Below are 26,403 nucleotides of genomic sequence, written 5' to 3'. Positions count from 1 at the left end.
AATCTTCTTGTCTTGTTGTGAATTTCCAAAAGTCCTCACTATGTGCTGTACATGTTCCTGTATTTAGAAAGAGCAACTATGAGGTGGGGGAGATGCTTTAGAGTTCTTGCAGCTCTTGCAGAGAACCCAGGTTTGCTTCTCAGCACCCACATGGCAGCTCACAACCATCATTGACTCCAGTCCCAGAGAATCTGATAACCTCCTCTGACCTCCTCAGGCACCAGACATGCACATGGTGCACAGGCATACATGTAAACAAAACACTCATACACATTAGCTAACTACATACATACATACATGCACACACACACACACACACACACAGAATTTCAGCTGTCTTTTTACAGCAGACGTGATCTTTGCTTAGCTTTTTGAGCATATTAATTATACTAATGCAGAAGTTTCTCTTCTCATGAATCATCTTTGTTCCCTCTGAATAACTTTAATCTGTTTGTTTATTTGGGTCTTTAACTCTTCTGAGATGGTTTCTTCTGGTGTTTGTTGTCCTTTGGTTTCCTGTTCTTTCTTAACAATGGACACTAAATATTACTAATAATTGAGTATGTCTGGTAGCTCATACAGATTGTCAGAAACTTTGGGAGGATGAGGCAGGAGGATTGCTGCAAATCTGAGATCAGCCTGGGTATGGCAGTTTGAATTAGAATGTCCCCCATAGGCTCATATATTTGACTATTTGGTCCCTAGTTAGCAGAGCTGTTTTGGTAAAAATTAGGAGGTGTGGCCTTGTTGGAGGAAGTGTGTCACTGGGGGTGGGCTTTGAGGTTTAAAAAGCCCACACCAGGTCCAGTCTCCCTCTCTCTCCTTCCAACTTTCAGACAAGATGTAAGCTCCCAGCTATGGCTCTAATGCCATGTCTGCCTGCCACCAAGCTACGAGCCATGGTGGATATGAACTCACCCTCTAAAGTTGTAAACAAACCCCTAATTAAATGTTTTCTTTTATAAGTTGCCTTGGTCAGAGCAATAGAAAAGAAATTAAGACATGTGGCTATGTAGCCAGATGTATGTCAGGTGTGTGTGTGGGGGGAGGTATGAGTGTGACTTATTGATTCAGTAGCTCACGTGTTGATGTTTTGACTATGCCTTATATCAGGGCAGCTCACATGTCATGCCGGATGTTCTATCTGTTTCTATCTTGACTTAATAGGTCGTTCAGAAAATGCTTCAATAGTCTGTCTTGAAGATGTCCAGATGCCTGTCCTTGGTCACCTAGAGAGTGAGCAGCATGGGGTGACAGCCTTCTGTCTCAGCAGGCATGCATCCATTCCCATTCCATGACTATACTAGGCAGTCCTTAACCCTTCCCCGCTCCCTCCTTTCTTAAGCCTCTTGTTCCCCTTTCAAGGTTCCCTTTCTAGGTTCATGACCCACACTCCACTCCACACATATGAAGATTCAAGCCTAAGACCACATATGAGAGAAAATGTGGTATTTATCTTTCTAGGTTACTTAGCTTAATATAATTTTCCATTTTGTCCATTTTCCTACCAATGCCATGCTTTCATCTTTCCTTATGGCCGAGTAAAGCACTACTGTTTATGTGCATATTTTCTTCATCTGTTCATCTTTTGATAGACATCTGGTCCTGGTTTTTATGACAAGTGAAGCAACAAACATGGTATGTATAACTGTGTAAATGTCTCAATGATACAACTTAAGAGTCCTGGGACTGGAGAGATGGCTCAGAGGGTAAGAGCATTGACTGCTCTTCCAGAGGTCCTGAGTTCAATTCCCAGCAATCACATGGCGACTCACAGCCATCTGTAATGAGATATGGTGACCTCTTCTGGTGTGCAGGCAGAACACTGTATACATAATAAATAAATAAATAAATAAATAAATAAATAACCAAAAAGAAAGAATTTATTAAGAGTTCTTTGGTGGGTGGATGCTGGAGAGATGGCTCAGTGTTTAAGAGCACTTGTTGCTCTTACAGAGGACCCTGGTTTGATCCCCAGAACCCACATGGTGGTTTACAACCACCCATAATGCCAGATCCTAGGGGATCCAATGCCCTATTCTAACCATGGCACTCAGCATGTAAGTGGCATGCATAAGAAAATCTGAGGGAGAGAGAATGTGCCCGTGAATGGTACGGCTGAGTCTATTTTTAGTTTTTGAGGAACCCAGTACTGATTTCTACAGCGGCTGCACTAGTTCACACTCCTACCTGCAATGAATGAGGACCCCCCACCCCAACCCCCAAGTTAGCCAGCGTTAGTTGTGGTTTGCTTCTTTGATAGCCATTCTGGTTGGGATGAGACAGAATCTCAAAGTCAGGGCAAACATACACCCTGACGTATCCTTGTACATTTTAATGGCTATGCGTGTTGAATACTTGGCCATTTGTGTCTCATAATTTAAGAATTATCTATTCAACAAAATCCCAGCATAGAGAAGGGAAAGTAGGCTCCAAGTTCCACCCCTAAGCAAAAAGCTGTTTGTGATGGATCCTGCTTGGAGAGGGGAAATCAGCTTTCTTCAGTGGTGGGACACTGGGTAGATCAACAGCACTGTAGGGCAAACCCCGAGCTCAGGAGGAGTTGACCAACTGCTTGACTCCGTTTGTTGAATGTAATTTTTGTTTTGCTTTGATATTTTGTTTGTTTGTTTGATTGTTTCTTTTAATTTTTGTTCATGTGTGTATGTGTGTGTGTGTGGTGTATTTTCTTATGAAGTTGTATAGGTAGAGAGGTGGGAGGGATCTGGGAGGTGTTGGGAGAGGGGTAAGAATATGATCAAAATATATTGTATTAAAAAAAGCCAATAATGAATCTCTGTGAGTTTGAGGGCAGCCTGATCTACAGAGCGAGTTTGAGGACAGGCTACACAGGCTACACAGAGAAACCCTATCTCAAAAAGAAACAAAAAACAAAAAACAAAAAAACAAATGAACAAACAAGAAAGCCAATAAGTAAGTAAGCAAGCAAGTAAATAAATAAAAAATAGTCTATTCAACCTGTTAGCCCATTTATTGATTAGAATATTTGTTTTGGCATTTTATGTTTGTGGTTCCTTATATTGTTAATCCCACCAGTTGAGAATAAGACCATTACCATAGTTTAAAGCCAAATTAGAAGAAAGCTTTAATTATACACTGGCCAGGTGGATGGGTTCTGACCAGGTCCATACCCAGGATTGCAGGAAATGGGTTGGACCCACAGTCCATATTTCCCAACAGGTCCAATCAGGGGCAAGCATACATCCTGATGTAGTTCCTGTTTGCCCATGTGTGATCAAGCTCATCCAGTGTAGTTGGGTCGATCAAACTTGTTTTGGGCAGTGAAAATCTGTGACTTGCTATCTTCCACAAACAATGCCACTAGAATTTTAGGAAGCATTTGTCCTTGGGTGTCGTGAGCCACACCACATTGGACTGCCAGATGTCATGAACCACCTTTTTGTGGTGACTTCTGCCGCAGTCTTAGCCACGGTATATATTTCGGGGTAGGAGCGTGAGGATTAGAAAAGTTAGGTAGGAGGAACCGAGAAAAAAAGAATCACAGGGACACAAGACAGTATTGGGATGGCAACTTGGTCTCCTGCATACTGAGTTCTGATTTCACCTATGTTTAATTTTCCACACACTTTCCAATACAAAAGTGGGGGAAAGAAGGCAAAAGACTACTTTAACATGACACCAAGGACAAGCAGAACCTTCCCCAATACTTGAGACATCAATTCATTAATTCTTGAGAAAAGCATTCTGTTGTTTAGACAGTGAACCCACCCTAGACCAAGTATCCTGAAGGCAGCCATTCCCTAGGTCAAACCTCCAATTTCAAAAGAAGGGACAGAAGTATGCCTGAATTCTCTGACCTTTGGTCAGGATGGAAAGGATACACCTCTCAATGTCCAAAACACCAAGCAACCACACCCTAGGTCAGGGATGTGCGGCCACACTTGTTAACAACTTTGAGCAAGTTCTAACTCTGACATTCAGACAAGGTGGAATAGGCTCACATTTTTGGGCCATACTTGAGCAAGGGGCTTGCAGATCAGAGGCATTTTTGTTTCATGGGTCTCCTTGCCAGAGTAATTAAAACTTAAAATGTAACTTTGGCTCTCACAGAATATTCTAGATGTTAACGTGAAGTCTGAAGTAGAGTTGTCAAAGGCTCTCCTCCCTTCTGTCCTAGCTGTCCCTTCACTATGATCAGTTTGCCTCTGTGTCAAAGAAGCGTTTTAATTGCATGCACTGTTACTTGCCAGTTCTTGGGGTTTTCCGTGCATTTGGAGGCCTTTCAGAAATGTCTTTCTTATGCCTAAATCTTGAAGTGTCTACCGTATCTTTTCTCCTAGAAGTTTCAGTGTTTAAGATTTTAAATTTAGGTTTTTAATTAATTTGAACTAACTTTTGTGCAGGGTGAGAGATGTAGCTCTAATTTCATTCTGTTGAACCTGAGTATTCAGGCTTCCCACCACAGTTTGTTGAAGAGCAGTATAGGAAAAACATGCGAAGAAAAACTACTCATCGAGCCTGTGCTGGGCACAGTGTAAGCCATGTAAAGATAAGTAGCAAAAAATAAGGGTGGAGCCGGGCGATGGTGGCGCACGCCTTTAATCCCAGCACTCGGGAGGCAGAGGCAGGCGGATCTCTGTGAGTTCGAGACCAGCCTGGTCTACAGAGCTAGTGCCAGGACAGGCTCCAAAGCCACAGAGAAACCCTGTCTCGAAAAACAACAACAACAACAACAACAACAAAAAAAAAACAAAACAAAAAATAAGGGTGGAAAGCTAGCCTGTGGCTACACAGTGAGAGCCAAGGAAGTCAATTTGATGCACTTAAACTAGAAAGTCAAAGACGTTTTTAAAAATAAGTTTCAAGGGCTGGAAAATGGCTCAGTAACTAAGAACACAGGCTGCTCTTGCAGAGGACCTGAGTTCAATTCCCAGCATCCATGTTGGGAAGCTCACAACTGCTTGTAATGCCAGTTTCAAGAGTAACTGACCCCTCTGGCCTCTCGGAGCATCTGGACTCATGTGTGGACATCAAACACACCACAATACACACACACACATACATGATTAAAACATAAAAATAAATCTTTAAATGAAACAAGGCTCAAACCGATACAAGCTGTGATTCCTCTCTGACAGAGAAACCAATCCTGTTTACCTACAAATCTCATATTCAGAAAAACGAAAAGAAAACCAAGACAGGGCAGTGTCCCGTCAGCTAGAAGAGGAAGAAGCTTTCAGAGGCGGATAGTTCCCTGGGTCAACTGGTTGATGTATAAACAGGACAATTGTGGTGGCATTTTCATGAGAGATGGCAACAGGGAAAAGGCTAAAAATCATGCCTGGAGTGATGTTTTCTTTAAAACGTTAAAGTGCTAGGCGACACGGGACTAAGAAGAAGCCTGAAGTTTCAGCAGTGGCAGCACAAAACTTATTTGCTTCTTTTCTTATCTCTGAGACAGGTTTCATGTATCCCAAGCTAGCCTCTAACGCACTCTGTAACCAGGGAATACCCTGAATGCCTGCTCCTCCTTGCTGCCGTCTGCCGAGGACTGGGATGGCAAGGCCTGAACCACCATGCTCAGATCACAAAGCCTTGCATCTTACGCCTACAAGGCAGTGGGTAGCATGGGACAAGCCTGCTCTACAGAGTCACTGATGAGCTCAGAGTGATGGCAATTCCTCTTTCTTTTATTTCGCTGGGGATGGAGCCCAGAGGGCCTTGTGCATGCTAGGAGAGAATGCCCTGCCACACGGCCATGCCCCAACCCTACTTCCAACATCTTGAGAGTGGAATTCCCAACTTCCTCTCCAACTGATTCATAAAACCCGGAAAGCAAAAGGATCACGGGGGATGAGTTTAGTGCGGGGGAGGGGGTCCCAGGCCAGCTAGCTAATCTGTGCTTTGGTCTCGAGTGCCATACAAGTTAGCCACGAAGCTGCTGGAAAATGCAGGAAGCAGATAGAATATTAGGTGAACACCACCATATCCATTACAGGGAAGGTAGACGATAAAGTCTATTACGAAGGAAAGGAGAAAGATACGAGTAGCTAGGGTAAGGAATAGAAGAAAAGTGTTTAACTTGTGACAGAGAAGAGTTGTGTTTTGAGGAGTGGCTAAGCAGATGGCATGGTATTTGGTCTTGGAGGTGGTGGAAGGGACAGTGACAGGCCTTAGAAAAGAGACCTGACCCTCTTTTATATGGGCAGGAAGGAAGCCAGGGGAATGTAGTTAGCTAAATACGCCCGTGTGGAGGCGGGAGATGCAGGAGACTGAGGGAGTTGGCACCTGCAGCTTGACATTTCCTATACAGTAGAAAGCCAAGAGCAGTCCTGGTGTAGGGGAGGGGACAGGAGATTGCTACAGTAGACCTTAGGGTCTCTAAAGTGGAGCACCATTGCAGGACAAGAGAAGGTCCAGGTTTCCACCCTGGAAACCCATGGTTGATGTGGCTCTGCGGCTCTGGTGGTTACTGTGGCCAACAATTAAGAATAAAGAGATGGGGACTGGAGAGATGGCCCAGCAGTTAAGAACACTGGCTGCTCTTCTAGAGGACCTGGGTGAGTTCTGTCCCCAGAACCCGCATGGCTCAGAACCACCCTTAACTCCAGTCTTTGGGGCTCCAACACCCTTTTCTGGTTTGGGGGGGGGGCATTGCCTGCCTGTGGTATGCATTCATACATACATACAGGCAAAACATTCACATACAAAAAAAAAATAGTATGAGCCTCCAACACAAAGCCTACCATTCCTTCTGTTCTTGGACCAGCCATATAAACCAAAGGCCGCGGATGAGAGGGTCTGATGCACCCGGTAGGAGTGAAGCAAAAGGTAAGCTCCAATGGGGAAGAAGGAAAACACTGCCTGCCCCGGCACACAGGGAGAGGGCTCAGGGGAGGGCTGACCTTGACAGGCAGCCAAGCGGGGAACAGTCCTCCTCTGGAAACTAGGGTTGGTAGACATTTTTGTCAGTTTATTTGTTTTTCAGTAGTCTCAAGGACCGAGCCAGCTGTAAGAATGCAGGAGGGGAGAGGCCGAGGTCAAAGGTCAGGGCCCGCCACTTATTTGCTGAGCAATCTAGCCTCTGACTGCAGCTCTTTGAGCTCAGTTTTCCTACTGTGAAATAATGAACCCCGTCGGGATTATCACACGGATCACGTGGGCGCGTGGGAGGTGCGAACCGTAAGAACCCACACATACAGGTTGCTATTACTATTACTGCATCATGACTTCATGGCAGCGTTTGCAGCCAAGTGCTTGGTTCTGTGCTCTAAATTTAGAACGGGCTGGGGAAGAAGGCTGGGTAAACACTAAAACATTTACTGAGCGCTACTCTTTGTCAGTAACTGAGCTAGGCAGGGTGACGGTGAGATGAAGCAGCCAGGACTGATAACTTTGGCGTTCCGAGACCGAGAGACAGACACGGTAACACATTACGTCGTGCCATACGGTACAGCAGTGGGACACGGAGCCTTGCGTGAGCCTGGAGAAGGGATGACTGAGTCTGAGCGAGTCGCATTTCTAGGAGAAACGCCGGTTGAGCTGACCCTTCCTTCATCGTACCAGAGCAGAGGAGACCCCACCAGACTCCAGCGCTGCGTACTCACAGTACGTATCAATCTTGGGCCAAAAGAGAGGAAGAAGCTTCTCAATCTCATGCGGGAGCATACTCCACGAGTGTGCTGAAGGCCTGGCTGCCATGGGAACACTGCATCCGTATTCTTGCTTAAGCTCTTTGCAATTTACTGTCAACAACATGCGGTGGCCGTGTGAAAGCACAGCCCCCGTTTCCCAGCTAGCTTGCTGTCGTGCTTGCTGCGAGCTGAGGGCCACACTTCGTTTGGAAAAGGAAAGGCCAGTGGGTCAGCGTGTGAACAGCTCTCCCAGGAAAGCGGTGTTGCAGTTTTTAAAGGTCATTTGTCACATGCCTGCTGTGACTGCTCTGTGAGCCCTAATTCCTCCTCTCCACAGATGGAGACAGTGATCCCTAGAAGAGCTGGCTAGCCAGACTAGCCACATCAGCCAGCTCTAGGGTCAGCGGAGAGAACCTGCTACCGTGAATGATGTGGAGAGCAAGCACGCAAGACTCCTGATGGCAAGCTCAGGCTTCCATATGCACGTGGCCCATGTATTCATAGGAACCCATACATATTTGCACCCTGTACACACATTGACATGTAGACATGTATGTGAATATGCATACATGTATGCTCACTACACTCAACACACACACACAAACACACACACACACACACATATATATATATATATCTATATATATATATATAAGAAAAAATCTTAGCTATTCTGTAAACTAAAAGGAATAGAAATATTCTAAAGAGGTATTTTTGGAATTAATTTCCTTTTCAGCATGTCTAAAAGGAATTGAAAATATTTCAGAGTTACTTAGGCCCCTCCCCTTGGCTATCAAATGATTGAAATAAAGGACCTCAAGAAATTGAAACTTCTCCCAGGGTCTCATACTGGGAGAAGAAAACTGAAGCTTGGTGCCCGCTGGAACAGAAACTCATCAGAAGATCCCACACAACATTAGCAGCTTCTCAGATGTCCTTGTGGGACAGACTGAACCCTAGACAACACTGGTTAGTGATGGATGGGACCACACCTTGACCCCTGCTTTATCCTCATGTCAAGACCCTAGAAGATGGACTTTGGAGGTGTCACTGTATCCCTTCGTCCCCCTTCTCAGAATGGCTACATTGACTAACCACCCCCTTCTGTTCTCCACAGTGGCTCTTCTAGTTGGCTTGTTGAGGCTGGGCAGTCAAGCCTAGCTTGTTAGGACTGCCAGAGCAAAGGGTCTGGCCACAACTCTGGGTGCCCCCCCTCATTTCCACTTCACATTGTTCTCAGTCCCCTCCTGCCCTGCCCCGCCTCCTATCCACCAGCCACTCTCTACCTCATGAGCCCATTCATCTCTTGCCAGTACTCACTCGTGCACTCTGGAAATACCTTAGTTGGTGGCTGTCTCAGAATACTAGCTCATGAGGGCGAAAACTTTGTGTTTTATTCACCATTTACAAGCTGGGACAGGAAGAGGGCCTGCCCAAAACAGGGAGTGCCACAAAAGCAAACCCTGAATAGTGCAGTGAAAATGCCCTATCGCCCAACAAAAGTGTTAATCAAGGAAGGGGCCAAGGTGGCTCAGGGGTGGAGTGCTTGCCTAGCATGCACGAAGTCCTAGGTTTGATCTGCATCGCTTAGAAGGAAACAGAGAAACTGAGGCAGAAACTCAGAGCTGGGTCCTGTGAACACAAAGCCTGGTAACTGTGACTCCACCCTTGGGGCTGGGTTGAGCCAGAAGTAGGTGCTAAAACCTTTCTTTCTTTTCCAAAAGCAGTTATCTGGTTTTGGTCCCCAACACTGGGGGAAGAAGTTATCACATCTCCCCAGTCCGTTCCCCCCCCCCCCCCCCCCCCCCCCCCCCCCCCCCCCCCCCCCCCCCCCCCCCCCCCCCCCCCCCCCGCCTCTCCCCAAAGCTGATGGCTCTTCCAAGGAAGGGCACACAGTGCATTCTGTCTGAGTGAGCTGACTGGAAGTTCCGGCTGAGTAACTTCCCAAATGATGTGAAAATGATAAGGCTGTGGCATCTGGAAAAACTTGACACAGATTGCATACTAAATCAATTCCATGGAAAATTCTGATAGTGCAAATGGCCACGCAGCCTACGAGACAGTGGCTTGAAGTCGAGGTGCTGGACACTTGCTGTGCATACTAAGCACCCGTCATAACCGGGCTTTTCTGGCCCATAAGAAGGCAGTTCTGGCCAAGTAGGAAAGAAGGAGCTGAGGGGAGATTTGAACCAGGTGAGACAAAGTTGTTTTATCTTTGGGTTTTTGGGTTTTAGCCAGCATTTCACTGTAACGCAGGAAGCCCTAGAACTCACTATGTAATTCAAAGTGGTCTTGCACTGGCAGCAATCTTCCGGCCTCAGCCTCCCAGGGGCTGGGTTATAGGCATGAGCCACTTGGCTTGATGCTGAGACCAAGTCTAGTTGGATAACTTTTATATGCAATGTACAAACAACCATGCATATTCTCATTCAATGACGTTTGTTTGTTTTGAACCAGGGTCATACTGCGTAGCTCAGGCCGGCTCTAAGTTCACCAAGCCTTCGCTTCTGAGGGCTGGGATTTCAGGTACGCTCCCCCAAACCTGGCTGCAGTCACAATTTATTTCTATTTTCTAGGGTGTGTGTTGGGGAGGGGCAGAGAAAGGCTGAAAAATATATTTGCTTGAGATCATAGTTAATAAATTACAGGGAAAACTCAGCTCTGGGTTTACTTGGCCGCAAAGCCCACAGGCTCTCTCCCTGACACACTTGCCTCCCCAGCATTCCTGGAAATCCTCACTGATGAAATGCATCGGTCATCTTTAAAAAAAAACTTTTAAAAGGTAATGATATGATCTAAACGAAAGGAAGCAGGAAGTCATAAAAACAAGCAACCATATGAAATTGCTTCTGACTCTTTAACCCATGATTAGGAACCCTCCAGGGAGTATAGTACATAGCCTCCCATCTTATAGAAGGAAGAACAGGGCTGGGATTCCTTCTTTAAAGTAGCATTGCCACAAAAACCTGCAATCTGAACCCGCTCCCCATCCCCCTGCAGCCCTCTCCACACCATGTTCGGTCAAAGTCACTCAGTGTGAGTTTGTTCCTTATCTGCTTACAGTCCTTAGCTCTGCAGTCCTGGTGAGATGAAGTGAAGATGCCTCAGTCTATCCTGTCCCTTCCTCCCTTTCTCTCTCCCTCCTTCCCCTTCTCCCTTCCTCCCTTTCTCTCTCCCTCCTTCCCTTCTCCCTTCCTCCCTTTCTCTCTCCCTCCTTCCCCTTCTCCCTTCCTCCCTCCCTTTCTCCCCTTCTCCCTTCCTCTTCCTTCCCTCCCTTCCTTCTCCTTTCCAGTCCCCCCTCCTTTCTTTTCTTATACTTTCCCCTTTTCCTTTTCTCTTTCTTTCAGGGTCTTGCGATGTAGCACAGGCTTACCTCGTAGCACAGGCTTACCTCCAACTCAAGACCCTCTTGTCTCAGCCTGCGTGCTGCCATGCCTAGCTTTCAAGCCTGACACTATTGACCCGACCCTTGGCTCTCATGTTTAGCCTCATGTCTGCCACTGCCTCTTACAAAACCCTGAGTTGAGCAGAACCCACCTCTCTCTGCTACATATTTCTATGAATTTATACAAAGCGTTCTTGGCTGGAACAGTTTTGACTCCCTTTCCTGCTCCTTATCTGACACCCAGTGTGCTGGCTTGTTTCAAGACAACTTGACGCAAGCTCGAGTCATCCCAGAGGAGGGGAGCTCAATTGAGAAACCATTTTTCAAAAGATCTGGCTGTAGGCGAGTCTGTAAGGCATTTTCTTAATTAGTGATGGATGTGGGAGGGCTCAGCCCATGGTGGGTGGTGCTACCCCTGGGCTGGTGGTCCTGGGTTCTATATGAAAGCAGTCTGAGCAAGCTATGGGGAGCACCCCGCCATGACCTCTACATCAGCTCCTGTTTGGGTTCCCGTCCTGACTTTCTTCAGTGATAACAGCAATATGGAAGTATAAACCAAATAAACCCTTTCCTCCCCAACTTGCTTTTGGTCATGGTGTTTCCTGGCAGCAATAGTACCCCTGACTAAGACACTCAGAGAGCATATTTATGCTTTGTGGTTTAGTGCAAAAGCCATCTGCTTATGAAGCCATGCCTGGCTCCCTCTAACAGCCATCGTGTTCTCTAACACTGTGCACAGTTTCTAAGACTTCGGGTAGTTAACAGTGCTATGGCTCACTGTTTTGTCCCCCGCAGTAAGTAAGTACTCACCAAACTGTACAAACTCTTTTACCGTCAAAACACAATGCTGCTCTAGATGGGCAGGTCATCAGCAAGAGCCTGGGGTCTTGATGTGCCTTGGCTATTCCTTCTACTGACAAGGGAGGAGGAGATCTTACAGGCTGCGGGTACCACATAACCAGGGCATTCCAGGACTTTTCCAGAGTTGTTAAACTGAAGGCGGAACCCGAGACATATTTATATGTCATTCCCAGAGCTTATTTCATAAGAGTGCCTATGGCCATCGCTTTGTACACAGTGCTCGAGGGCTTAGACCTTGCGAGCTATATTTTATAGGCACCTGGGTGGGCACCCAGAAGTCAAGTTGCTATTTGTTGCCACCACAAAAATGTTGATGCATTTAATTGAACTTGATGAACAGGGAATGATTTACTAGCAGAAACACAGTATACAATATCAAAGCAGCAGGAGTACACACACAGCCACAAGGACGAACAGCAAGACCACAAACCGTCTACCAGCTGACTATTCCCATGACTCTCCTGGAGTTCTTTAAAAGCTCAGCAGCAGGTATTAAAGTGCTAAAGATAATTTATGAGAGCTGGACGGTGGTGGCGCAAGTCTTTAATTCCAGCACATGGGAGGCAGAGACAGGCAAATCTCTGTGAGTTCAAGGTCAGCTTGGTCGCAGAGCGAGTTCCAGGACAGCCAGAGCTACACAGAGAAACCCTGTCTCGAATACAAAAATTATGAGAAGAAACATAATTATATCAATTTGTGTTGTCATGGGGAAAAGACCATCGCTGTCTGCTTCCAGCTGTGGAACACATGGGTCTGCTTGTGGAATCCCGGTACCCTGGCACAGACACTCAGAAAACCATGCTCTCAGCAGAGGAAATAATCACACCTTTCCTTATGGTGAGGGGCCACTTGGGGGGGAGATACAGTGTGACCTCAAACAACTTTGCACAAAGAAAATCTTTTGATGATTCACACAGTACACATATACACACACACACACACTCGCATGCACGCATGCATGCATACATGTGCACACACAAACATGCATGCACACATGCACACACACACACACACAAGATGTGTTTTAAGAAATATGTTTGCTCAGCTAGTGCATCAGTAAATTTCCCAGACTCGCTCCTGAAGTCAGAGAGCATTTTCCTGACAGCCTGGCTGGTAAATTCCTGTAGTCAGTCCCCACCCTCCTAGGAGAATGCGGGCCTTTCTCATGAGGGATGCCAGCTCTCTGGGTGGGCCCAAACAGGCTGAGGCTTCAGCTATTTTGAAGCCCAAGAGATCAAGATCACAGATCTAAAAAATCACAAGAGCTGGAATGGGGGCAGGAACGGTTGGTGGGATAGCTAACATCTCTTTAAAAGCTGTACTAGGTATATGATCAATCTATTTCAATTTCTCCTCCCCTGGAGAGATGGGCAATGTAGCTAACATGCCTATCTGAATGGCAAACACATACATTCTCACTCAATGGTATATCTTCTTACTTACTGTTATTTCACATCATGGTGTAATCCACAGAATTAAAAATAAATTCTTATATGCGTGTGTATGTGGGGGGTGGAAGAGTGCACATCCCATGGCACACATGTGAAGGTCAGGGACAACCTATGGAGTCACTCTCCTTCCACTTTATATGGATTCTACAAAGCTAAAACTTAGGTCACCATTCTTGAGATGTAAGTAAATGTCTATTTACCCCAGATAGGGAACAGAACAAAGCAAGGATACCACCAAAGTCCAATTTCGTGAACCAATGAGTTTATTGGGGCTACTTCCAGGAATATGGGTGAGGGGTTACTTCCAGGAGCAGAATTGAATCAAAGACAGCTGCATCACTGTAGCCCGCCCCAGCATGGGTGACAGCTCATCCAAATTGGAAATCTGCAGAGCACTGCACAGCCTGCAGGGAACTCAACAGGTGGGAGAGTCTCTCCAGGCAGCTTTGCTGATCTGAGCCTCTTCTAGGCAGCTCAGCAGGTCTGTCTCTTTCAGGAGGCTCTTCTGAGAGTGACCCTTAGCAGGCCTTATGACATATGTATGTGGAGGGAAGGTCTAGTAAATCTGGTCATTTTCAGGGACTTCCTGAGGCTACTGAGTTGTTTAGTTCCTGAGCTTGGTCAGCTTCCCTGCAGAATTCCCAAGAAAAGTAAAAACAACCAAAAAGCATTCAGGAAGAATATAAAATTAGGAACCAAATTCTGGGGGAGGCACAATGAGAGTGAAGATCAGTCTCGCTCATTTTGTACAGAGGGTGAATGGGGAAGAAAAGGAATGAACACTTACAGTGACTGTTTCTTCTACGCCAAATAGCTATGGCATTATAGCACTCTGTCAAATCTGGGAAGTAGACATAGCACCCTCTAGCGGAGGAATAGGCACAGGGAGATCAGGTAGAAGCAGTGATGAGATTAACTGCAATGTGCCGTGGTTTATATTAGGGGCCATCTCTCTTCAGGCTTGAGTAAGTCTCCTAAGACTGCAGCCATAATCTCTAAATGGTGATACGGATTTTTCCTTACAGGGAGGGTCATTATGAGGACTATAGATGCCGTGGGAAAAAGCACTCAGTGGTACACCTGACACAAATAAAACATTTAAAAATTTGAGTTTATTTATTTTGTGCCAGAGATCAAAGGTCCTGGCACGCGAGGCAAGTGCTCTACTACTTAGCTATACTCCTAGCCACAAGCTAAACACTTCACATTGTTGAAGATCGCACAGCAAGTGAGTGGTAGACAAGGCTTTCTATTTAGCAAACTCTAAGGAACCACATTGTCGCCCCACGCTGTTACTTCTTTAGATACTGAGGTGTGGAGGTGAAAGGCAGGGAGGAGCTTTGAGAGAGAAAACACTGGTGATGTACCCAGATTCTGCAGAGGGCAGTAAGGTGAGTAACACTGTTACATCACAACAAGAAGACTATAATTTTAATGCAATCCTTTTCTTGGTGGGTGGTGTTAAACCCAGGACCTTTGCACATGCTCGTCACACTACCACTGAGCTACACACCTAACCCTTGAATTCACTCTCATTAACCTTTTATTTTGTTCTTTGATGTCACCTACATATAAAGTGCTATTATTATAAGCTCCCCTCTAGATACCCTTTTATCCCTGTTACTCCTCCGTGGTAATGACTTAATAACCGCCTCTTCTCTAGAATCTATCAGTAGCCAGTAGTTCAGCAGGGACGGGTAGGGTTCTACAAATACCTTTTTGATTCATTACTGTTTGCCGATAGGTCCAGTCTTGGGGTGGGTTCACCGCAGGCAGTTGCAGCTGCTGTGAATGTGACTTCACTGGCTTTGTCATGCCCAGGAGGTGGCATCTCACAGCCCTTCTGATTTTCAGGCTGTCTGTCTCTCCATTCTCTATGGCATTCACTTAGACTTAGAGGTAGTGGTACAGATCTTGTTTAGGGTTGGGTACTTAATCATCACTAAGTTGAGTCTTACACGGGTATGCGTGTGTGTGTATGTGTGAGCGCATGCACGTAGAAGCTAGAGGTCAATGCAAAGGTTCTAACTCTAGCCTTTTCTTTCTTTCTTTTTTTTTTTTTTTTGATTCAGAATATTACTATGTAGCCCGTGGTTGGCCTGAACTATATAAATAAACCAGGCTGGCCTTGAACTCAGAGATCCTCTTGCCTCTGCCTCCTAAGTGTTGGGACTAAAAGCATGTACCACCAAGTCCCCAGATCCACCCATGTTCACTGCCCACTGTAGAGTTACAAAAGTGTGCTGCTGAGCATCCCCCTTTTTTTTTTTTTTTTTTTGGTTTATTTAACTTTATTTTATGTGCATTGGTATGAAGGTGTCAGATCCCCTGCAACTGGATCTTCAGACAGTTGTGAGCTGCCATGTGGGTGCTGGGAATTGAACCCGGGTCCTCTTGAAGAGCAGTCAGTGCTCTTAACCACTGAGCCATTTCTCCAGCCCCGAGCATCCCCTTTCTGACACGGGCTTTGGAGATTTGAACTGTCTTGATGGCTGCACAGTAAGCGCTTTACCCACTAAGCCATCTCTCTAGCCTTCAGTTGTGCTTTAAGAGAAAAGCTATACACAACTGATTAGAATATTTACTAATGTGGAAGAAACAGGTCATCAGGAAAACTTTATCCAATACATTTCATATCTGAGTCTTTTCAAATGATACCTTGTGTGTGTGTGTGTGTGTGTGTGTGTGTGCATTTGTGCACGAATGCCACAGAACACATGTGGAGGTCAAAGGACAACCTTCCACTATGTGGGTCCTAGGGATCATCAGGCTTGGCAGTAGGTATCTTCACCTCTGAGCCATCTCACTGGCCCTTGTGTGAGTTCTTAAATACATTTTTATTCTCTGGCCTTTTCACATATTCTGAGTTTTTTTTTATCACTCATTTTAACTTCTAAATTATATTAGAAATGTCTGACAGGTAGCAAAACACTACTGCTAACTTTGACATCCAAACTCCTTGGTCTGTCTTTTCCGACTGTCGTGTTACACAGTGATCTTAAATCCACAGTGCTCCTGCCTTCCAAGTACAGGTATGCATTGCAGTAGTTTAAAGAACAAGGTAATTTTCTATCAGTGAAGTGAGCAATTTGCTTATTGTATCTGACACCTATATTAACTTTTCTTTGTTCTTTTAGTGAATTAATAACAACGTCACCTTGCCTTTTTCTCTTAGAGGTAAGTTTAAACTCAAATCTTATCTAACCCCCAAATGAAAATTGCAGAGAGCTCCCTCTAGTGTCAAGACATGAGGAAAACATAATTGACACTGCCCTGGTACTTAGAGGTCTAACACGCTAGGGTCTTAAACCTGTACTTAGTGCTAGGTAGTAGTTATGCTTTTCTTATGAGACACTGAAATTGTAATTATACCGTATTATCTACTGTGGGCCTCTATGACCTTTAAGTGTACATTACAATCAAACTGAAAGGTGACACTGTAAACAAATCCTCCAAACAAGTGCCGCTATGCAATTTGGCTCCCAATCACTACTCGCACAGAGAGGTGCACAGAGCAGCTAATGAGGCTAACCACGTTTCAGTTGTCATTAACTTCTGGCAACTCAACTGCATCCTTTCTGTTCTTCTTCTCCTTTATGAATTATAAACAATGAGCTGGAGCTGCTGGCACAGTCCTAGAACTCAGGATGCAAGGCAATCTGAGTCTAATTTCAGCAAAGTTGGCCTGGAAACTGAAATGTAGGGTAAAGTAGGTTCTTCTGGTGGCTTGCTCCTCTCCATTAGTAAGCACCCCAGGATACACTGTCCTTGTGACTTCACCAGCTGACTGTGACTATGAGACTATGGCTGCATAGGCTATGTCAACGGGTGTCCTATGGTGAAGGAGTCTCTGGTCAAATGAAGATTAAGATATTTTGTTTTCTTCACTGAAGGATTGCTCAGAATCTTTAGTAAGCTGATATGCACTATGACTCTGTAGTAAGGACTACATGCAGCATTGCCTAAATTATTAGCCGTGGATCCTGTTCCTTCAGAATATCTAATGCTGTGGAATAATCCTGTACACTGTGGAAATTACACTGATTGGTTTAATAAAGAAGTTGACTGGCCAATAGCTGGACAGGATTAGGTTAGGTGGGAAAACCAGACTAAGGACACTGGGAAGAAGAAGGGCAGAGTCTGAAGGGTTGTTAGGAGATGCAGGGGGAGTGAGACATACTGAAAGACAGGTAAAGCCATGAGCCATGAGCAATACATAAATAGAAATGGGTTAATTTAAGTTATAAGAGCTAGTTATAAACAAGCCTGAGCTACATTAATAAGTTTTCATGTGATTGAGAGTGACTGCTGGGACACAAAGAAACTCTGCCTACAATTTAACGTCACTTAATGAAATCCATAATGTTCAAAAGGAGAGTGTAGGAAGTGATCTCATCATTCATTCCTCAGCTCCCATCAGGAACCTCCACCCTTGGACTCCTCTCCTGCAGGCCTGCCTCTCTCCAAGTTTAAAGATCTCAGTGCTCTGGGACTGCAATGTCCTGTAACTCTCTGGTTTACTGATTAAAACAGCAAGTGGCTTCATCCTACAAAGTACTAATCTCTGTACATACCTAACAAATCATTCTGTTCTCACTGAAAACAGAAGATGTTATTTCCATTCTGTCAGACCTCATTTATAGATTCAAGGGCAACAAAGAATAAAGCCCAGGGGAAAGACAGAGAGTGAAAGTTTAAATTAGATTTAGCAGGGCTGGAGAGATGGCTCAGAGGTTAAGAGTACTGGCTGCTCTTCCAGAGGTCCTGAGTTCAATTCCCAGCAACCACATGGTGGATCACAACCATCTGAATGAGATCTGGTGTATATGTAATAAATAAATAAATCTTTAAAAAATTAGATTTAGTAAAAAGATCAAACCATCTTAATCTTTCTTAGTATATAGAACCCAAAAGACAGCCCAGCCCAGGAAACTGCATTCACAAACACAAGATAGGAGGGAAGAGTCAAAAACAGAGGCAACTGGATGATGGAACAGCTTGTTGAACCCCTAACATTAACCCTCCTAGTGTAGCCAGTAACTGGCTCGAGCCACTGCAATACTAACAAGTGCATATACTCAATGCTAAGTGTACATAGTTTTTAAAATCTATTTTAGATGATCTCATTTTCATTATAATTCAGGATCATCAAGAACAGTATTTTGATGTCAGCCAGAGTTTTTAATAACTTCTTTAAGCCAAAAGATGGACCTTTTCCCAAGTAATTTGTAAACTTTTGGGCTGAAGCAAAGTGTGAGAAAAGACTGGGAATTTTAGAGCCGCTGATCTCAGAAAATGAGGAACCAACAGCACAGTAAAGCAGGACCTGTTCCATTTTGGGTCACTGACTTTCTAAGTTTTCTTCATAAAGATGGATATTGTAACAATCCAGAAAGTAATTTAATTTATAATGGAAATTTAGACTTAAGTTAAAAAATCCCACTGATACAAATCTAAAATTGAGTAATTTATTTATAAAATAACAAATTTATGAATAGATCTGTTTATTGTATTGTGAAAATGGTCTCAGTACATATGAGAAACATTATATACTTTGAGGACAGCATTCGGAACTATTAAGACAAAAGACAAACTATAATTTTTAACTCATCCTTGATTTAGGGGAAAGGCTATAAATTACAGGCTGGAATGCATTCAGCATGAACTCAGAATCCTTATAACATAAAGTATGAAAAGAATACAAAAGATGCTGAAGTCCAATAAGCCCACACCTAAATTTTAACCATAAACCTCCAAGGACTTTTTTATTCATTCTTATAGACTAGTCTTCTTTTGAGACAGGTTGATTTTATCTCCAAGGCTCAAGGCCATTCCCTGTAAAGAAGAAAGTAGATGTTTATATGCTTTATCTAATTTTGTGATGTTGGGGACTAACCCAGGGCCTATACACACTGCGAGAGCACTCCCCAAACTGAGCTATATTCCCAGACTCAACAAAAATGTAATTACTGAAACCACACCCAAATAGTAGTTGACAACAGCTTAATAAGGCTCCACTCATTCAATGATATCACATACAACATGGAATCCAAACACTTTTAGTGGGTTGGTTTTAGTGATGATGATGCGTACTGTCAAAAACTCTGAAGAATCTGTTCCACAAACATCACACAGGAATCAATGTTTTAGTACTTAGAGTGAGCCATTTTAAATTAACATCAGCTAAGAAGATACCACACACACACATATATATATATATGTATGTATTTTTATCTCAAACAAAAAAACATGATTATGACAGAAGACATTAAACTATTGAAATAAGAAAGACATGAATTCTTCCTCCCTTTATTCAGCTCAGAGATGTTCTCAAAAAAGAGATTGTTACCTGACTCTTTGCACGAATTCTTATATGACCAGTAACAGCAGCATCTGGTCCCTGGTGAACTGGCTTCTCAATGCTGACATTTGCAAGTGCATCCTCTCCAAATATAGAACGAGCGTACAGGTTGGCTGCCATAAAGCCACAGTAGCCAGAAAGGGCCTGGGAGAAATGTGTGATAAATTCAATGCATTCCTAGAGAATTACACGCTGGCAAACACAAGGAAGCTATTATTTAAAGTCTTCTGTGTTAGAGGGCATAGGATCATATGAACTTACCAAGGCTAAAAACAAACATGTATGTAGAGAGAATTCCCTGTGCACATTACATTCAATACACTGACTCTGAAGAGAACGCTTATTCAAATCTGTACTTACGTATCCAGTGCTTATTTACTTATTTGCCTCTTGCATCAGGCTTTTAACTTCAATAAAGAAAACTTCTTTTGCTGTAATTGCTGCACTTACTAACTGCTGAAGAAACTAATATATGAACTAAAACCTACTTGTTTGGCAGTAAACATGTTCTCTCTCTCTCTCTCTTTCTCTCTCTCTCTCTCTCTCTCTCTCTCTGTGTGTGTGTGTGTATGTGTGTGTGTGTGTGTGTGTGTGTGTTAGTTATTAGATGTCAAGCAAACATTTTATCACTGAGCTACAGCTACCCAGCTGACAGCAGACTCTTTCAGACTTTAGAATTTTCTGGTAAAATTTTACCTTCTCTGGAGTCAGGCACTTCATGTTGGTTGACTTTAAGATATGCTGTAAATAGTCATTTAAATCAATCATATTGGTGTTAACTGTCACCTGCAGAGGAGAAAAACTCAATAAATCTTACAATGAAAGTTGTGGATAATTGGTATTTCATCCTAGAACTGTCTTCCAACTATTTAGGGGAAGAGTAGGCAATAAACAAAATGGCCTGCATCAGAGCAGTGCTTTCAGACACAGGTACTCACTAGACCACCAGGAAAGAGAGATCAAGGAAAATCAATGGTCTGGCCACAGACCTCACACAGCCTCACGACATTAGAGCCAATGGTAGATTATCAACCAGACACAGAAGAGGGGGAATCTTGTCTACACTGTCTCCTATTAGTTACAGTAACAACTAGCTAGGCCTGGCGATCACACCTGCAGTGTCTGTGTTTAGAAGACAGGGGCTGAGGGATAGGCACCGGAGACTTTCCTGGACTACAGAACATGATACAGTCCCAAGATTCCAAAAAGAACTGCCAATCTATTTAATTCACAACAGCAAATCACTAAAGTACTTGCATGATTTCTAGTTAAGTTAATTCATAGTACAGATAATAAACAACCGTTTGCTTTTCAATTCTGGTGCTTTTTAGTGGGGATTATTTCAAAGAACTCCTATCACTAGTCAAAAGGAAGACAGGTAAAGAAAGCCTCTCAAGGACTAACTTTATTTTCCCATTCAAATTCGGCCCACATCTGACGGAACTCAGCATCAGTGCAAGTTGCAGGCTGGATATAGTCCATGATGTCAATGTGGATGTCACTGAGGACCACACAGTTCCTGTCACTTGCTGCTCCAGACACATCATAAACTGTAATATACATACAAAAAGATCCCCAATCAAAAGGTAGATGTTAGTTAAAAATTACAAATAATTATGTACTAGCAGATATTTATATATACCAGATTCTAAGTGCTTTATAATTATTATCAACTGACCAGTCCATCAATCCTACCTTACTGTTTTCTATCTCCCAGATTAAGAAAGCAGAGTAGTCAAAAGTTGCCCAGGTTTCACAACTGATAAACAATAAGACTTACAACTAAGGATTTAGGCTCAAACACACTTTGCCTTTTGTTGTTAAACAGAGTTCAGTGGCGAGAGTGGGACAGGTACTGTACTAGACACACAGTAGTCCAGTATTCTTATAGTTGGGACCTAGCTAGAAAGCTATTTTTTTTTTTAAATATTTATTTATTTATTTATTATGTATACAACATTCTTTCTGCGTGTATGCCTGAAGGCCAGAAGAGGGCACCAGACCTCATTACAGATGGTTGTGAGCCACCATGTGGTTGCTGGGAATTGAACTCAGGACCTTTGGAAGAGCAGGCAATGCTCTTAACCGCTGAGCCATCTCTCCAGCCCTAGAAAGCTATTTTTTTCTAATACTTGGATCTATGTTGCTGAAAGTTAGTAACATAAGATCATCTGTCTCGATGATGGTCTTCCATAGAAGACAGTATGGGACCACTGTGACGGGACATGCCTATAATCCCAGCAGCTGAAGCTGGGGAAGTCGTGTCACTTTACTTGAGGCCAGTCTGGGCTACCCAATGAGACCCTGTTCCAAAAAAAAAAAAAATAAATAAATAAATTTTAAAAAGTTATGATCTGATCTCCTGAGTAAATTGGGAGCATGGTGACAATGGGAGAGGATAGAAAGGGATGCAAGCCTTCAATTCCAGCACTTGGGAGGCAGAGGCAGGCAGATCTCTATGAGTTCGAGGCCAGACTGGTCTACAAGAGCTAGTTCCAGGACAGGCTCCAAAGCCACAGAGAAACCCTATCTTGAAAAACCAAAATAAATAAATGGAAGAAAGAAAGAGAGAGAGAGAGAGAAAGAGATGGGGGAGTAAGTGAGGGGAGTAGAGAAAAATATATAGCTCAATAAAAAGAATTAAAAAATGTCACCAGGCAGTGGTGGTGCACGCCTTTAATCCCAGCACTCAGGAGGGAGAAGCAGGTGGATCTCTGTGAGTTCAAGGCCAGCCTGGTTTATAGAGCTTGTTCTAGGACAGCCAGGGCTACACAGAGAAACCCTGTCTCAACAACAACAAACAAACAAACAAAAACCCTACACCCCCCCCCCCCAAAAAAACAACCAAACCAGAAAATAATAACAACAACAACAATTTATAATCTATTAGGGTCTACTTTTCTTTGAACTTCTTTTTACTTTCTGGGAAAACTGAGGGTTACCAAGCATGTTTTCCTTTAGTTTACAGCCCATATCTAAATGCATACCCATAAAGGCAGCCTCACCGTCTCCCCTTTATTTTCTTCAAGATTTACCTTCTTCTCAGCTATGATCCTTCCCTGTGTTCAGGATCCCACTCCACCATAATTATCTCTTTTAGTCTTACATCTGTACTTTTTCCTTCTGTGAACTTTGTTACCTGCAGTCTATGAATATACTGCAGGATTTCTTAATTTGTTCACACTTTTTGCTGGTGTGGCTGCACACATGTGCCTGCACAGCACTCATCAACCACTGCTGCCCAAGACAGACCACAGACATGGTCTATGACCAGTGCTAACAAACCCAGAGGCCCGACTTTCAAGCTCTGTGTTTCTTCAGGTACTTTGTTGAAGACTTACTTTTCTAGACAAACTTCTACCATGATACCAACATCCCCACCCCTCCTCTTATTAAACATTTATAATTCAGATTTTTTTTCAAATTCCAGACTCATGCCTTACCTCCCTTAGGTATACTTAGATATTTGAATACTCAATTTGCTTAAGATCAACCATGTGCTCCTTTTTCCTTCATCAGCCATCTAATCGGCTATGTAAGGGCTACTTGAACCATTTCCTCTATAATCAGTAACTGTCTCCTTAACATCTACTGGAGTCAGCCTCCTTTTCACTCTAGTCACTGCTCCTCAGTTTGGGCCTCTCCCCGCATTACGTTTCTTCAATAGCCCACACAGGCAATCTTTCTGCATCATCACGTATCTCATTGGTAATCCTCCAGTGTCTTCCTGTTTCATGGATAAATGCTTAAATCTTTCACAGGGCAAGCAGGGTACAACTTTCTCTGACATTCCTAATTTATTTTTTCCTAACCACTTTCAAACCCATTCTAACTGCCAGGCCTATCAATTTTGTTCTGCCTGCACTCTGAATCATCTGTAGCATCCTTACTGAGCATTTAAAATCCAACTCAACATGAGCTGTGAAGCCTTTCCTAACTTTTCCAATCTCTCTTTACATTTTTCAAGACAGGATTTCTCTGTGTAACGGCCCTTAGCTATCCTGGAACTCAATTTGTAGACCAGGCTGGTCTCAGACTCACAGAGATCCGCCTGCCTCTGCCTCCCAAGTGCTGGGATTAAAGCCGTGCATCACCACTGCCCGGCCTCCCTCCAATCTCTTACACCAACCACTTTGCAGACTGACAAATCCCTTCATGGACTCACACACTGCTTCTCATACAGGCTTCTTCCATAGCGTTCAGTATTATGTTTGGACATAAGTGTTTACATATCTGTTTTCTCTTACTCGACCTTAAACTATCTTAAGACAGATCTGTTTGTTGTTCCTTACTATGGTAGATTATCCTTATAATAGAAATTTCTAGAATATATATATATATATATATATATACTGACTGAATTTTTTTTTTTTTTGATTTTTCGAGACAGGGTTTCTCTGTGGCTTTGGAGCCTGTCCTGGAACTAGCTCTTGTAGACCAGTCTGGTCTCGAACTCACAGAGATCCGCCTGCCTCTGCCTCCCGAGTGCTGGGATTAAAGGCGTGCGCCACCGCCGCCCGGCTTCTGACTGAATGTTTCTATGCAGGCTTATCTCAATCTCTGTAATACTCCCGTGTGCTAGGCCACAAAGGCCTATATAAACTTTTAGGATATCAGTATAAGTGTTATCCCTTAATAATAAATCTTCCTTTTTACAGCTTCTCACATGATACTGAGCCCTCAAAGTATGCTGTGTATCAACCAACCCTAATCACATCTTGTCATTATTTCTGTCTCCTCATTTTGACTCGTGGTTTCTTGAGTACCATGAGTCTATCTGGCTCATTCTGGTATATCTAGAATATAATTCAAAGGCTTGGTTACCATAAAGAGTACCTTATGAATAAACAGATTCAGGTTCTGCCCTCAAACCATGTCAATGGCTGCATACTACCACATTCTTTACTAAAAAGTATTCAACTATTACACACTATAAAACAGAATCATACCTATATTGCCAAAAATTATTCCATTTTCTGTTGATGCTACCTTGACATTAGCTTTAATATTTGCAAAATCATGAGGAGCAAGAGTCAAAGGAGAAGGTTTTTCCACAAGTTTCAGATCCCCTAGGAGAAAAAAAAAAAAGGTTTAGATATAGTTAAAAACACATATATTAATCATAAAACAGTATCAGAATCTTTGTAAGTTAATAGTTTCTAGAAAAATCAGAAGTGTGTGATTCAAATATTATGAGAAAAAAATCAGGAAATACTCTAATATCCTAGGCAATCACATTAATTTTCATAACCTCTATTAAAGGGTAATAGACATAATTCTATATTCTGCACAGAATAACTCTATATTCAAGAGTGGGAGGGGTACTTTGAATATATCATTTTGTTTTCATAAATGAATATGAGCTTCTCAGAAAGTTTAACCCATATACAAGATAGTCTAAGCTATATACATCATAACAAAGGAGTAACACACCTTGCTTAAGTTTAAGTTTTAATTAAGTGAACTACTTGGTAAATGTGTTTGTATTTATTTGAGACAGGGGGCTGTGTAATCCAGGTTGGTCTGGAACTGGTTATGTAGTTGAGAATAACCTCTAACTCCTGAAATTCCTGCCTCCATCCAAGTGATAGGCATACAATCTCGCTGGGTTAATGTGATGCTGGAGATGGAGCCCAAAGACTTAGGCACGCTAGGCAAGCAGTCTCCAAATTCACACAGCTACCAGATCAAACTCAGACTTGTGAACCAAGAACACAAGTCAGTCAGTATGACAAAGGTTCAGAAAACTGGTAATTTAAGGAGACAAAATTTTAAACCTTAAACTAAGCCTTGATTAAACAAATGCCATAAAGCACTGAAAGCTCTGACCCTTTCTCAGTAATTCATCATGAAGATCTGTCGTTAAGATATAGTTCCTCACCTAGAGTAGCTAATTCTAACGTGCAGTTCTGCAAAGTATCACTGGTTTGGTTTACAACAAGAACATCCAGGACAATATCATACTGATTGACATGAACATAAGCTTCTGCATACACAGGATCCGAGAAACCTGTCAACTGGGTGACCTGTCAAAGCAAAAATAGACATAATCAAATGAATGAAACAATTTAGCCTGCTGAGTTCAATCCCCAGGATCCACACAGCAGGAGAGAACCAAATCCTATTCAGCTGTACTCTAACCTCAGATGCCTGCCAGAATGGTGGCCCAGTGGATTAAGGGACTTGCTGCCAAGCTGGACAATCTGAACTCTACTCCTAGAGTATACTCCCAAACCCACAAAACAAATAAATAAATGTTAAAAACAAATTTTTAAAGAAAATTCTGTTTAAATACTGTAAACATCCTGAATAAAAAAGACATCATTTTATACTCAATGAAAAATTCCAGTCAAAAAAGAACAAAAACACAGTGATTCCACTTGTCTGAGCAGTAGTAGTTAAAATCAGAAAGAGAAAGTAGTCTGGTAGTTGCCAGGAGCATCAGGAAATGGGAATGGGGAGTTACTGTTAAATGGGTATAAAATTCAGTTTCACAAGACAGAAAAGTTCTGGAGATGGTTGTATAATTATGTAGACATAAGGAACACTACTGAACCACATACTTAAAAGGTCTCAAACAAGGATGTTCAGCCTTGTGTGCTGGGTTCAACCCTTACCAGTGAAAAGAAGCAAAACAAGACCAGGTTAAAACAGTAAATTTTATGTTCTGTAATTTTTATCAGATTAAAAGAGAAATCTAAACCAGGTGTGGTGGTATACGCCTTTAAT

At 43.1% G+C, this 26,403-nt stretch overlaps 2 protein-coding genes across 6 annotated transcripts in view; both read right to left on the bottom strand.

Annotated features, from left to right (window-relative positions):
* Cyp2r1 (cytochrome P450 family 2 subfamily R member 1) overlaps positions 1–26,403 on the bottom strand; it is a 700,872-nt gene that overhangs the window by 338,304 nt on the left and 336,165 nt on the right. The gene's annotated exons all lie outside the window — the stretch shown is intronic.
* The window catches only part of Copb1 (COPI coat complex subunit beta 1), a 38,329-nt gene continuing 30,693 nt past the window's right edge, over positions 18,768–26,403 (bottom strand). Inside the window, exons 17-22 of the mRNA XM_050143161.1 lie at positions 25,556–25,700; positions 24,624–24,743; positions 21,079–21,224; positions 20,371–20,460; positions 19,663–19,818; positions 18,768–19,148 (exon numbers count right to left, since the gene is read on the bottom strand). Coding sequence (XP_049999118.1) covers positions 19,089–19,148; positions 19,663–19,818; positions 20,371–20,460; positions 21,079–21,224; positions 24,624–24,743; positions 25,556–25,700 — 717 coding nt within the window. The 3' untranslated portion in view covers positions 18,768–19,088. The remainder of the gene's footprint in view (positions 19,149–19,662; positions 19,819–20,370; positions 20,461–21,078; positions 21,225–24,623; positions 24,744–25,555; positions 25,701–26,403) is intronic.

The sequence above is a fragment of the Alexandromys fortis genome, unplaced genomic scaffold, assembly GCF_014885135.2.
Source record: "Alexandromys fortis isolate MF-2015 unplaced genomic scaffold, M_Fortis_MF-2015_v1.1 scaffold_45, whole genome shotgun sequence".
NCBI classification, from domain to species: Eukaryota; Metazoa; Chordata; class Mammalia; order Rodentia; family Cricetidae; genus Alexandromys; species Alexandromys fortis.
This window is presented reverse-complemented; position numbering and strand designations above follow the sequence as displayed.